The sequence below is a fragment of the Pyrus communis genome, chromosome 9, assembly GCF_963583255.1.
Source record: "Pyrus communis chromosome 9, drPyrComm1.1, whole genome shotgun sequence".
NCBI classification, from domain to species: domain Eukaryota; kingdom Viridiplantae; phylum Streptophyta; class Magnoliopsida; order Rosales; family Rosaceae; genus Pyrus; species Pyrus communis.
The window spans coordinates 25931934-25946540 of record NC_084811.1 but is presented as its reverse complement, the minus strand read 5'-3'; the positions used below and the strand labels follow the sequence as shown (position 1 = coordinate 25946540).

The 14607-nt window shown below is 36.5% G+C and overlaps 1 protein-coding gene across 1 annotated transcript; it reads right to left on the bottom strand.

Moving 5' to 3' along the window:
• Window positions 1–4932: 4932 nt before the first annotated feature.
• On the bottom strand, window positions 4933–7906 carry LOC137746134 (trihelix transcription factor PTL-like). The gene is made up of 2 exons (XM_068486214.1): window positions 7263–7906; window positions 4933–6382 (listed from the first exon to the last, which is right to left on the bottom strand). The coding sequence occupies exons 1-2, from the start codon at window positions 7742–7744 to the stop codon at window positions 5251–5253; spliced, it is 1614 nt and encodes a 537-aa protein (XP_068342315.1). The 5' UTR covers window positions 7745–7906; the 3' UTR covers window positions 4933–5250.
• Window positions 7907–14607: the final 6701 nt, after the last annotated feature.

The window sequence follows — 14607 nt, the reverse complement described above, 5'->3', positions numbered from 1 at the left end:
GTCACATCCCGGCCCGAGGCGGATCACTTTCCGAGTCCGACTCCACTACTGTAGCACGATATTGTCCGCTTTGGGCTTACCATTCCCTCACGGTTTTGTTTTTGGGAACTCACGAGCAAATTCCCAGTGGGTCACCCATCATGGGATTGCTCTAGTCTCCTTCTCACTTAACTTCGGAGTTCCTACGGAACTCGAAGCCAGTGAGCTCCCAAAAGGTCTCGTGCTAAGTAGAGATGGGAATATACATTTAAAGATCACTTCCCTGGGCGATGTGGGATGTCACACTAATTTCCAACATTCAGTTTTTGTCTATTTGGTTTTGATCTTGATTACCTTGTTTCTTGAATGGTTTGCGTGTTCATCGCATTGCACCAGTTTTTGACGTCCCTTGGGCTAGTCATTTTATTGATAGGTCGCGTTTGGTATCTAAGATTGAATCTGTTAAACTTTGTGAGTTGGTTTCCGTTTCTTCTGTCAACTTGTTATAGATTCAGTAACTTATCCGATCCAATCCTAGGCACCAAAACATGGCGTAAATCGAGTCTACTACAATATTTGCAACTGTGGTTCAAGTCATTTGTTTTGTGAACTTTGAGCTCTTAAAATTTGAGGCTTTGAATAGTAATTTGGATGGACCCAAACTTTGGGTTTGCCTTTACAGCATTGAGCCTGCCTTGTATTCACCTCCAAACACAAGATCAATCTGCACAAACCATGACAACTGAATAAGGCAGAAGACCCAAAATTCAAGATTAGATTCGACAAATTTCCGAAAAAAAAATTAATTCGGAGATTCATCCCGAGCGAAGATTGATGAACGAATCAAAGCAACAGAAGGGAGAGGGCTTCTCGCCCGATCGGAATAGTTCTATATGGTATACTACCTTTCTTAACATTAAACCTAAGCACAATAGGAGAATAATTTCCACACTTCCGTTTTCTCATTCTACACTCTTTTCTCTGATTTTCCTCTTAATTCTCCTCTAATTGATAAATTCAACAGCAAGAAAAGAGTAAAAGAGAGCACCGAAAAAACGAGAGTGCGAAAATAATTTTTCAGCACAATAACCTGCTGGGATAAATGAGATTCGCTAACAAGCCCATATGTACATCTTTCTGGACCAATTCAGAGTACCTAATTGAATTGCCTTTTTGGCCAATTGGGCACACCCCTAAACCCTAGACTTTGCAGGGCTTTTTTTTTTCTTATTTATTTTTAACTTTTAAACTAGGATTATAGAAAAAGATTAAGGGGTTCTATTTCTATAGTTAATTTATGTTTTACACGAGTAGGTTAAATTGCTGTGGTAAATATCAGTAATGTCTAAAGATGGTTAAAAGCAGCCTGGAAGCAATGGCCAGACTTCCCAATTTGGGATAAGCCATAAGCTGCAAAAGCAAAGCAGTAACAGTTCAAAATTTTCCTTCTTTTTCTTTTGGTGTTTTATACACATCAGCTCAGTAAGTGGTCACCTCAGCAAAAGCATGAAGCAAGCAAAGCAAAAGCATTCCCAAAAAAAGCTGTTTTTCTTAAACTTGAAAGTTCTAAAATTGTCATGCATGTAATCTTCTCGTTTGACTGCAGATGACTCAGCCACTCAACTGTCTCAAGCAGCTGGAAGCAGAAGCAGAAAGCAAATAGCAGAAGCAGGAAGCAGAAGCAGTTTGGCCTTGGGACAAGCAAACCAAGGCAAGCTCGGGGAAGGAAATTCATCAAAATAGTGACAATAAGAGAGACAAAATAAATGGGGGGTACTTGGAAAATCACTGAGACAATGACTGCAATGTTTGGTTCCCCTGGTGGGAAGCTTCTTTACTCTTTCCTATGTACGGTCACTAGTGTCTGTCCAAGAGCGTTCACTGTGTTGTGTATATGAGTGTCATATGAGTAGTGACTGACCCTTTTCTGTGTTTGGATAACAATGGACTCCCTCCACTAGCTACAAGCGAATATAGTTCTCCCATATATTATTTTGAAAATTCTATAGTGCGTTGGTGTATGGAATGTATTACTTCAACTAATAGCTGAATTTGGATCACGATGGACTTTCTCCACAAGTTACATGTGAATATAGTTCTCCCATGCACGACCTTGAAAATTCTATAATGCATCGGTGCACAGAATGCATTACTTTAGCTGATGGCTAAATTTGCGTGCTTTATCTAAATGTTTCAGTTTAGTACCCTAAACCTTTCTTCAAACTGATGCATCACATACATCGGTTTACAATACCCTTATGAGAAAGGAAAAATTAAGCTTCAATTTGATTGCCACCCCCTTTCCCCAAAAAATTTCAACAAAAAGAATTGGAGGGAAAAAAAAAAAAAAAAAAAAAAAAAAACTCAGAGTCCCTTTCTATCTTTCTTTTGTATTCATTCGATAGAGAACAATCAATTCAGAACTTTCTTTGTTGGCCAGAAAAGTAAAATATTGGGTTTCGAGTAGGTTATATATTCATACAAGTGATAATAGGAGATGAAGAATCAAACATAATACTTGAATGTAAGGACAAATGTTTTTAACCTTATGAGCTATCATCGTACGAGGATTTTCAAAAGAGAGCAAGGAACAAGGAGAAGGATTTTGATTAACAAATTTGAGTGACAGAATCACTTACTCATCGACGTGCTTATGGCTAATTTGAAATCAGGACCAAAAGCAAAGTAAAGGAATTCGAACATGTAATAAACTAAATCTGATCTAATTGAACTTTTGAATATCTCAGTTGACAGAATGAGCGTGCTTGCCTATAACTACATATTTCATCAAGATAGTCAATGGAACTAATTAAACCTAATATATGAAACTTTCTCTAAAACCAAAAGACATATAAAAGAAAATATATGAAAGAAAATGACAATTGTAGTAAGCAATGAAAGCTTGATACGATCTTATAAAACCCAATCCAGGTCCATTTTTAGTACAAATCTTCACTTTACTTGAGGAGGTATCGAGTTCAAAACTTACAAACGACTAGTGCTAATAAATAAAAGAAGAAAACATTTATGCTAAAACTTTTGTATTTCCAAAACCATGTACGTCAAAAGAAAAAGTGTATTATTGTATATGAAAATATGTAATTCTATAGACTCCCGACAGTCATATATATGTTACTGCAGAATGATGTATATATATGCTATACTAATTAGTTTCTCTCAGTGTTACATATATCACTCAGCTGGCTGTAATTTAAAACTGCATGGAAATCAATACTCGAGTGCCTTTAATTGCAAATAATGACATGTTTTTGGTGATACAATTCGTACGTTTGCTTTGCTACGAAGCTGCACATGACATGCCTTGCCTGCTTCCAAATATTGTCAGTTCTCTATAGCTAGTACGTACCAACCAGCCATGCTATATATGCTCATCTGATCGAGAAGGCAACTTCCTTCAGAGTACGGGAATTTTCTTTATTTTTTGGCTATATTGTAAAGAATCGAACTTAGATCTATTCTAATCTTGAAAAATTTTATGGTGCTTCAAAATATTTTATACATCGAAGTATGGGATACTCTGACAAACTGTGGAAAATTGCACTAACCCTAACCCATTGGCGCACCCCTCCCTCACCATTACTTGGTTAACACACAATTTCTTTTTTATTAAAGCACACCTTTTAATTATGTCGTAACTTCGCCTATTTTCTACTCTATTTAAAAATCAAATTCAACCGATAATTTCACATTTCCAATTTTGTGAACAAAAATTTCTTTCATGCCATAAAAAACATTTTCTGCTATGTTGCATCGTACACTAACACAAACATTTGAAGCTTATTTAAAACAAACTAAAAAAAAAAAAAAAAAAAAAACCATATTTTCCTGTGAAGTCCTTGAACAATGCATGCATGTAGAACAAGCTTAACCTATCGGAGCCCTATTACATGCTAAGGAGTTCAACCACAAGATTAGTTAAATGTTGGAGAGATATATTGAATACTCCCTCATGTGATCTTATTAACCCAGCATTTCTGTAATTTAAAATACAGGCAACGTAACCTAGCTACTTTGAACGACCGAGATTTGTATAATAGATACCAATTAAACTGTTGGACAAATGGTACGGATGTTTCGACCTAAAAACTAATTAGTAAGTTATGAAGTTCATGGTTACACTCAGCCAAATGATTAAAGTTATCGACCGTCTAGCATTTGACATGCTATAATGCTAGGGATAGAGTTAGAAGTTTTCTCTAGCGGGTGCGACCTTAACTTCTAACTATACTTGAGAACATTATGATAGTAGAATATCTTCTATAATTTCATTGCTTTATTTTTCTTCTTCTCAAATTTCATTAAGCCAACTTGTAGGTATTTTTTATTTTCACAATCATCACTTATTTTTATAATATAATTTGAAAATTTCAACAGAGCAATTAAAGTACTTAAATATAATAAATTCAAGTTATATATATCTTTTATTTTTTGAAGGAGCATGAATAATATGGTAAATATGTTATCTGCCCCTTATGTAAGCATCATATATTGTTTCCTTCGCACAAAACTTTAGTGGAGGCAGCCGCAATCAGTGGGCCTTAGCTGCCTCCGTCCTTGTATACTACATAAGGAGAGAGTTCGTGGGTTTATCTGGTCTATTGCAATTTTTTTTTCTAACCTATAACAAGAAATTATTCTCTTAATATTACGTTTTTTTTTAATTTTATTTTTAATATATTATACAAGCGATTTTACACTAAATTCTTCTTATCTACAGGAAGGGAAATTCGAATTCAAGTACAAATTAACAATGCTCAAAACTTGGCTCTTAATATTATGTTCAATATGCATTCATTTTTTAGTATGGCCTGCTTGGAATCCATGTCATGAGTTTTCACAAAATGAGAAACAATATTTACTCACGCATGTAAGATGAAAAAAATGAAGCTTAAAACAAATGAAAACCCACAAAAACATATACCATTTTCATGATAACCCAACGCTAGCAGTACTGCAACCTGTCCAAATCCATAATTATTTTCCTCTAAAATTTCCATGTCTTTAGACTTCAGTCCCATGATTAAAACATCAATCAAACCCTACACATAAATAACCCCCAGTTAGCTCCTTGCTTACATGATCATACTGTAAACCTCACCTCACATGAGACCATCACAGAGGGAGAGAGGTTTTTTTCAAATTTGTTAAACCCCATAACAAAATTCAACCAAGGAAGTTGTCTTCTGCAGCTAGCTAGCTGATGATCACCTAGTACAAAGTAATAATATTACACCTCATATAATATTATCATCACTGGTTTTGGCTTCCCTTGCTCAGCTTCAAGCCATAATTTTCCCACAAGTTCTCCCCCTCACTCATCAAGAACGGAAAACAATTATCAGGCACTGCATTGCTCCCCACATTACTTGCATTATTCCCACCATTAGGAGAATTGTTAGAACCATCATGGTTACCTTGGTCATTACTCATTTCACCACAATACCCTCCTTGACTACTATACAATGAGGAACACGACTCATTGCTCTGAAAGTAACAGGCTGCCGATGCGCTTCTCGAATTTGCATACTCCTTTCGCTTCTTATTCATGAATAACTCCTTGGCACTCCTACTCATGTTATGAACTATTTGATCAGGATCATTGTGATCAGGTGACGAAGAATTGTAATTAGTAGCTTTCGCTTGATCAGTTGATGATGATCCTCCCGATATCTTGTGCAGTGCATCCATCAAAGCCTTATCCCTAGCTTCAATCCATGCCCTCTCTTTGGCCCAGAAATTTTGCTCTCTCTCAACCCTATCAACTTCTTGTTTCCTCCACTCCTCCTCTCTCACCACCCTCTCCCTCTCCTTTTGCTCAAGGGTCCTCATTAGCCTCTCCAACCACTCCTCTTGCTTCTCAATCAGCTTCCTCATTTGTGCATCGATAAACTCTTTTATCTTCGTTTTCCAACCCCTCCGTCCAATTCCTCCTCTTCTTTTCCTCGTTGTCTTCACCTCCTGCGAATCATTGTCCATTGCGGCTGCACTGACATCATTATTAATGTCTTGATCTTCTGAGGAGGAGGTTTCGAACTCGGATGAATTCGAGAGGCTGAGGCTGTCACAGTGCTTTTGATCAGATGACTGATGATGATAGGGAGTAGTGATCTCTTGATTTGCTTGAGCATTGCCGGCTGCTTGGTAACGATAATTGTTACTATTATTACCAACGAAATGGGTTTCTGCAGGCAAAGATGGTGAGACTACGGTATTGGTAGTTTCTCCATAGAGAGCTTCGAGCTGTCGAAAGAACCGATAATGCTTTCCATCTTGTCTTCCAGCCTTTCCTTCCTTTGTTTTCTTATAGTACTTGTACAAATTTTCAAACTTCTCTCTACATTTTTTCCCACTTCTTTGATACCCATGTTCCTCACACATGATCCTGCCACAAATTTTTATTATAAATAGGAGGCAGATGAAAGGAAATAAAAACTGGGTTCTACGAAAGAGACAAAAAACAAATACAACACTTTCTTAGTAAAAGACTCGCAATCCTGGTAGTGTCGGCTTGTAATTAAGCAGAGTATCATAGTGATTGGTTATATGAAGAGGATATTGGTAAGTAGCCTTAAATTGAAAATCGAATTTTAAAATAATTAAGCTAAAAACCCATTAAAATGTTGTGGCCATGTGAAATATTTATGATCATTTCTTTGCTAATGATGATGTTATGATATCCCAATTAAGCATATGACCTTTCAAATTTTCTAAAGAAAGAGAATGTATAGTCTTGTAGGGGGGCTGTATTTTCATTGTGTATCATGTCTTTTCAATATCAGATAAAAGCCAGTCGACTAATATATAGTACTCAAGCATGGAAGAGGCCAACCAACCATTAATTATTATGGCAAAAATAAAATAAAAACAAAAATTTGTGTTTGAAAGAAGGGTCACATTTTCAACTGATGAACTCAGTTCGCAACTGATCAACTGAAATTGCTTATATATATATATATATAATTATTTTCCAACTCAAAACATGGAAAACTATCCACAAATTGCTTCAAAATAATTTTAATTAATAAATAGAAACACAATGGAAGTACCCGAATATGATTTTACTTAAACCTTCATGCCAAAGTTACTATCATGCACCAATTAATTAAGAGAAATCACATAATAATGATGACCAAAACAAATTTGACAAACCAAGAGTGAACAAAAAAATTTGAAAATTTAAGAAGAAGAAGAAGATAAGTAGATATGCTAGAGTAGGGTGTATGCTGGTACAAGTGTATGTATATATGTATGTATTTACATACCTAGAGACTTCATCCCAGAGAGGACCTTTTTGATTAGCCTCTTTGAACTTAAAATCAAGCCCGGATCGGATCTCCAGAAGAGTGAGAGTCTCTTGCCTCGGCCACCTTCCGGACCCTTCACCGCCAAGACACCCGCCAGCTTCAGCTTCCAAGCCACCGCCACTAAGAGAAGGAGCTGCCGTAACTGTAGTAGGAGTAGTTACACCTGCAGCACTAGTAGAGTCCGGAGAGCGAAACTCATGATGATGGTGAAGCCCACGAGGGATCATCTCGTGGGTTTGAGGACGGTCTATCATCATGAGCTGCTCGTACGGATGGTGTTGGTGGTGAAGAGAAGGAGGAGGAGGAGGAGGAGGAGGTCCTCGGTGGTGGTTCGGGAAGAGCTCGGTAGTGGGTTGTAGTGGGATGGAGGGGAAGTGGGTCCGACCTCCGTTCATGAGTTGCCGGAGATCGGCCATATTGTACTGATCTTCCATTTCCATGGAGAACAAAGAAGAAGAACAAGAAACAAATGTTCACTTAAAAGAAGAAATATTGAGAGAAAAATGAAGAACAAAAAGAAGAGTGAGAGGGAGAGTAAGAGTGGAGAGGAGAGGAGAGGAGAGGAGAGAGAGCGGCAGAGTCGGATCGTGTCGTTCACGAAAAAGCTGGAATTTAAGCACAGGACAATGGTCCCATGTCTGAGAGTGTATGTGTGTGTTTATGTATCCATGTATACGTCTAGTGACTCATTTCGTCTAGAGCGTGAAATTTGTAGTGTTTGGGCACGAGGATAAGCGAAGGATGCAACTTGGATGGATTGAGTATGCGGAGAGGTTAATCGGGTGCCTTTTAATATTATCATACCACTTAAAATTAACACGTTTATTTAGTTTTTTTTCTTCTAAATGCTTAAAAGTGGAACGTATTAACATTATCGTCTACGGAGATACTATGACATGCAGTAGTGGAGCCCTGTTAGGGTTAATGGCTGTTCATGACCACAACAACTTCTTAACCCATGTATATTATGTGTATATTTATTGGTAAATTTATCTTTTACCCCAATTAAGGAGAAAGTAAACAACGTTGAATTACAACCTATTGTTTCTTCTACATTCTCCAATTTTGTTCTTTCTTTCCATTGTCTTCTTTCTCCTTTGTGTTTGTGTGGAACTCAATGGTGCAAATCACATGCTCGTCGTAAACAAGTACATATAGATGTCTCACAAGTTTTCGACGAATGTTGGTAGATTTTGATAGGTATCTACTAGGTGTTCGATGGAATCGTGTAATGAATGTGGGCCCAAAAATAATCTCATTGTTGTAAAATTCTAACTTCGCCATTTATGACACATTGTAATGATACATTACACGGTAAGTGTTTGACGTGAAATTTTATCCTGTATGCAAGTTTAGAGTAGTATATGAGACAGCTAATAAGTGGCGGACATGTGGGGAGAAGGGAGGGGCGGACTGCATGGTTGTGACGTGCTGACGCATGTACAGTGCATGGGATCGGTCTTTTTGACCAATGACTTTGTGACAAAGTTTTTTTGGGGCGTGCTGCATGCCGTTTGCATAAACGGGGAAAAAAACGATTTGTCGTTTGGTGGGACGAGGGGAAAGATGTTGGGTTTACGAGAAGGGGCGATCGTTTTGGGAGAGGGTTGTTTAAGGATATAAGTAGAAGGGTGTGAGAGAGATAGAGAGAGTTCGAGGATAGAAAGAAAGGGGTCGTGCCGTGTGCAGTGGCGAAGGCAGTGAAAACTGCATGCAATTTCAGAAGATGCAGCTGCAACAAGAGAAGGGCTACTGTGAGTGAGTGAGTGTCTCTATATATATTAAGTTATGTATATACATGCCTCTTTTGATATTTTCTTGGTGTGCCTCTTTTACTTCACTAAAGGAGCTGCTCTCTCTGCTTTTGTGCCTCATCTATAGTCTTCTACTGGGGATAGCATATATAATAGATATGATTCTTATTAAGTAGCTCTATCATGAGCTAATAAGCCCCCATTAACTCCAAAACCCTACCAATTCGATCGCATTTTAAGTTATACTGGTTCCAAAGTTGTTGAGACGAGTACATACACATCCATAACACCAGCACATGAGAGATTATGTCTTCTAATTTAGACAACATTCTATTAGTACCTTTATCAATAAGTGGGTGTCACCTGTCTAAAACTGAAACAAGGGATAAAAACGTCAATGACGGGATAAACACTACATGCCCTTAATAGACCAGTAACTCGGCAAAATGCAGGCACTAGAGGCGCATTATTTAGTGGTGACCGGCAGGATTGAGATTTAAGAGGAAAGAAAAATACATAAGTAGTTTTAAATAATCAACCAACCACTTTTTAATCCTGGATCCGTGCCTGGTAATGGTGGTGTCACCAGGATGGCGTCCTACGATACGAGACTGATTCAGTTTGCCTACAAGCACATCACAAAGTTAGTTGTGTTAGAAATGAGCAAGAAACATGTACGTGTTCGGCGCAACCTACTTAACATTGTTAAATTGAAAAACCCTTTCGTAATGGTCAAAGTCAATCACCCATTTTCTTAAACGAATAACACTTACAACTTTTGCTCATGCTTTTAATCTTCAAGTTTACTATTAAAGCTTTTAAATTTATATTTTAACCATAATTTTTTTCACACTAATACTGCATTAAGACCAAATTATTATATAATCCCTATTTCCTAGCCATGACTAATATTTTTCCTTAAACGGATGTTATTTTATTCAGAAGTACTTCAAAAATCCTATGTAAGAGTTATTTTTCAATTCCTCTTTTCTTTGAAAATAGAGGAATTCTTATTTGGGAAACTAAGACTTGTTTAAAAATGGTGGTTCTTTGGATAGCTTTCACAAAGATTTTATGTTTTGGCTTCATATTCGTCCACTTGGAGGAGTGTATCTAGCTATCAGACCGGGTGAACCAAAACACATTCTTGTAATGCTAGGGCATGAATAATTTATAATAATCAAAGGACAAAATATGGTTACGAGAGAATAAATGGTTTCAATTATAACATTTGTTCTGTTAAATAAAATTGCATTAGTGAAAAACGCGGGCGTTTATCCATGGCCAAATTTCAATCTAAAGTAATCCCTCTTTTTGTTTAATCATCACAATATATAGTTTCTCAGATCTCAAACAAAAAGAAAAAGAGTAGAAGAAAAGGTAAAACAACTTTACTACCTCGAAATCTTGCAAAATAGGGCATGCTAAGCAAAGCAAATGCATATATATTGTAACGACAATCTTAAGGCCAGGAAACACTGTAGCAAAATTTAAATGGCTACGAAGAATAATTGAAAGAATTGTCTAAAGTAGTAGTACTATTGCTACAAATTTTTTAGTGTAATCGAAATATAGATTGATATATTATATATCATGATACAAGTAGAGGGAAAAGAAAAAATTTCTTCTCCAGCCGGAAATCTGATTGCGGATGATTTGTGGAGTGTACCCCACTTAATCTGAGTCTATTGGATTGGACCATTGGTATGTAATAATATTTCAACACACAAATATCAAGACCATGTGATTACCACCAGTCACGGTGCATGCTGCATATTTACTGACATTACATACCTCCTTTCTCACTTAATACGGCTGCAAAACTCGACACTCTTCTCGTCGCTTTCATCTCCACACAATCAGTTTGATTAATCCCTATATCATGCTTGTTTGCAATAATTGAACAATCATTAGTTTAAGGTATTGTTTAAATAATATGTAGGAAGTAATGTTAGGGAGGCTAAATTTATAAACGAAATTTACAAACTAAATGATATGTGACCAATAAGAAATAATCACTTTTATCAATGTTTAAGTAATAATTCATTCATCAACTTTCATGTTATTTAGTTTATAAAATTTAGTCGACAAATTTAATCTTTCTAGCATTACTCTATTTAGGGTTATGAACTTTATGGTTATATCTTAAGTTGTTTGAAAATGGAAGGCACTTAATGCTTAAGTATAGTTGCTATCTTAACTTTTAAAAGGGATATTCCCCCTAATAGCTGGTGTGAAACGATTTCTATTACCAATTTAGGTTAAAATTTGGGGAAAGTATTTAAGAGGATCTCCAACAGCCTCGTATACTATTTGGCTATTCTACCAATATTTACATTAAAATCTAGCTCCCACAACCTCGTTATCTGCTTCGCTATTTTAATTTAGTGAATAGTGAGTTTCAAGATTTAGCAAGGAGGAGAGAGAATTATAATTTCGTTGTTCTTCACTCTTTCCTTTCTCTGTGGAGATCCTGGATTGTGGATTGGTGAATATGACAACGGAGCGATAGATTTGTGGAGAATATATGACGAAGCCGATGAGATATGGTTTGAGTGGAAAGAGAAGGAACATTAACATCCCAACTTTTTTTTTTTTTGCAAGAAGAAAGTAGACTCCCAACTTACATTCTTAGAATCTAGAATATTAGTTACATGTACAACATTCTAACCCGTTTAATCGACCAGATAGGGATGTGACCTCACCCAATCAAGCTAGCAACCATCCATACATGTAACATTGTGTAAGAATCATCTAAATATCATAATTTGTAATAGTACAAGGACAAATGTAGTCATGAATCAACACGATGGATCGTGAATCAGCCATAAGACTAACAAAATGTGAAACTAATGAGAATCACAATTAGAGTAAGGAAGAATTAAACACATTATCTCAAGCATGCGTGGATATACTGTTTTGGATTAGGGTTTTGCCTAAGGTGAATTATTGATATCAAACCATACTACGTACAGTTAAACCATGTTAATTATGTGATTTCCATCCCAATGTTTTGTTGTTTTGTTAAGTAATAAACCAATTGAATTCATTAAAAATACAGTTTAGATTAAGGGCAAATTATGGATGTGAAATAATAGAAGGAAAGGGTATGGGGACGTAGTGTGCAGAAGAATCTCAGTCTTTTCGTGTCTCTGAGTTCTAAGCAGTCTGAGCGAGTCAGATCTGATAGCTTGCTTTTGAAGCAGCAGAACGTTCCATCCATGCATATGCACATCGATGTACAACCAAGTTAATAATAATAACAAATAACAAGAAATTATACAATTAAAAGGTGCACGAGCGGCCCATGAACCACGCTGATCAGGTGCTGCAGCACCCTTCCCCCCTACCCCCACCCTCTTCCAATCATAGTCCTTGCCTTCCTCTACCGCTTCTGACGTGGTATCATCGAGGATTATTGGATCATGGTGTCTTCGCCCATGGCCCTATGGCCGAGAGGTTTTTATGGATGTCGAGTATACGGGAAAGGGAGCTTCTTCGGATTCCTTCCTTCTATTCCATCAAGTTCGGAGATCCGAATCATTGAAATTTGATTCAACAACTAAAGTTATTATAACTTTTAAAATAGACCCATATTTGTAACCGTTGGATCAAATTTCAATGGTCCAGATCTCCGAACTTGGTGGATTATGAGAAAGAGATCTGAAGAGGATCCCTTTCCAAGCATACGCACTACACAAACACGTAATATATTATTTTATTTGCTATAAAAAAAAATAAACGATATTGTTGATGTATCTGCGTACATTCACAGTAATAATAGTAAACGAATTGTTGATATATCTTTTGTACATTCAAAATGTAGAATGATGGGCCGATCACCCACTTCTAATAACACCGATACTTTCTCCAACTTGGTAATTACCACATACCCAATCTATCAAGTATGATATTTTATCACAAAAGATCTTTGTGTTAATTAAAATAAAGTAATTCTATTTAAATTGTTTTTCTCATTTTCCTCTGGCCAATGTGGAATTCAAACACAAGATATATTTATAAGGAAAATTATGCTTATTATAATTTACAATGAAAGTATTATTTGGTGTGTTCTGATTACGCCGAAAAGTTGCTCGCAATGAAGGGAGGGAAGAACATTGATGAGGGAGAGAAACCCTAGACAAAAAATGAGGGAGTTTGGGACCCACTGATTTAGCTGGCAATCACATCGTTGATGGCTGGATTCATAATGGACGGACAGGATTGATGGATGGATAATGACATTTCAAAGAGAAGACAGACACACAGAGGTAGGGGCAGAGAAAAGGATCGATCCCTTTACTTTTTCTTGTTGATTCTTTTGGGCCTGGCTGTATAGCCAGAGCATAGCATAGGATTATCCAACTTGTGCATGTAAATCTAAAAAGGGTTTGAGCCCTAAAGTATGAAAGTCCTCCCTCTTTCTCTTTTTCTCCTTTACCTTTGGTTCAAATCTGAGTGACACATATTTGAATCTAATAATTAAAACGAACTTTTACGAAAAATTATCAGTACTGTTCATTTTAACGAAAAATTATATTTTTATATTAAAAAGTTAATTATGATACTATTCACTTTAACTTTTATTTTGTTCTTATTGTTAAAATTCAAAATTTTTAAACCATTTTTCATTAGTTTTCCACTAACAATTTTGTTAATTTTTTGTTAAACTAACTAGTGAATAGTTTCAAAAAGTTAATTTATTATCTCCAACAACACTCTCTAGTTTAACAAACATTATAATAATTTTTATTCAATAATTCAACTTTTAAATATTTTGTTCTCAATCATTTGACAAAAAACCCCACCGACTCTATAGTCTTCTAGAACTATTTTTCTTTGTTTTTTCGTCAAGTTCTCTTTCCTCTTCCCTTTTCTATTTTCTTTGTTTTTTCGTCAAGTTTTCTCTCACCACTTTTGTTCTTCTGTTTCATCTTTCCGTCACTCTCCCTCCGCCGTTTGTTACTTCACCAATTTCACATCTCATCGGCCCCTTGAGGTTGCATCGTCTCAGATCTCATTGGGTTAGGCGTTTTGTAACTAATAGTAGCGACTCTGTCTTCCCATATCTAATGGGTTTGGTCGTCGTCCTCGAATCTGCTAGTTGAAGCTCGTCCAAAGCTCACTGCCCCGGTGTCAACATATTCAGTCCACGACCCAAGCAACGTGCGGACTGCGGAGCAAGAACAATGCAGCGTGTGTAGGAAGAACAATGAAATAAGAATTGTTTATGTATAGGCAGCCTGCGAATTTCTCTCTCCTCCTCGCTAAATCAAGCAAAAGACTGTTCACAATGTCAAAGTAGCAAGGCATACACCGAGCCTCTTGGAACTGAAGTTTTGTGATTTTTCCATTAAAATATCCAAATAGCCTTGTTACGAGGCTGTTGGAAATGCTCCTTAAGAGAAGGAATTCCAATTTTTTTTTCAAAAAATAAGGATTAGTGGTGGGACTCACTGCATATCGAAATTCAACGATTTGAATTGTCTATTTTTAAGCCATTCATAGATCATATTTACAAAATTTCAATTCAATCTGAAATCATTTGT

What these genes read in the sequence shown, in the direction of transcription:
- LOC137746134 (XM_068486214.1), bottom strand. Translation starts at nt 7,744, where the DNA reads ATGGAAATGGAAGATCAGTACAATATGGCCGATCTCCGGCAACTCATG. An exon ending in CTCTGGGATGAAGTCTCTAG is followed by an intron (nt 6,383 to 7,262) that starts GTATGTAAATAC and finishes AATTTGTGGCAG; the next exon opens with GATCATGTGTGAGGAACATG.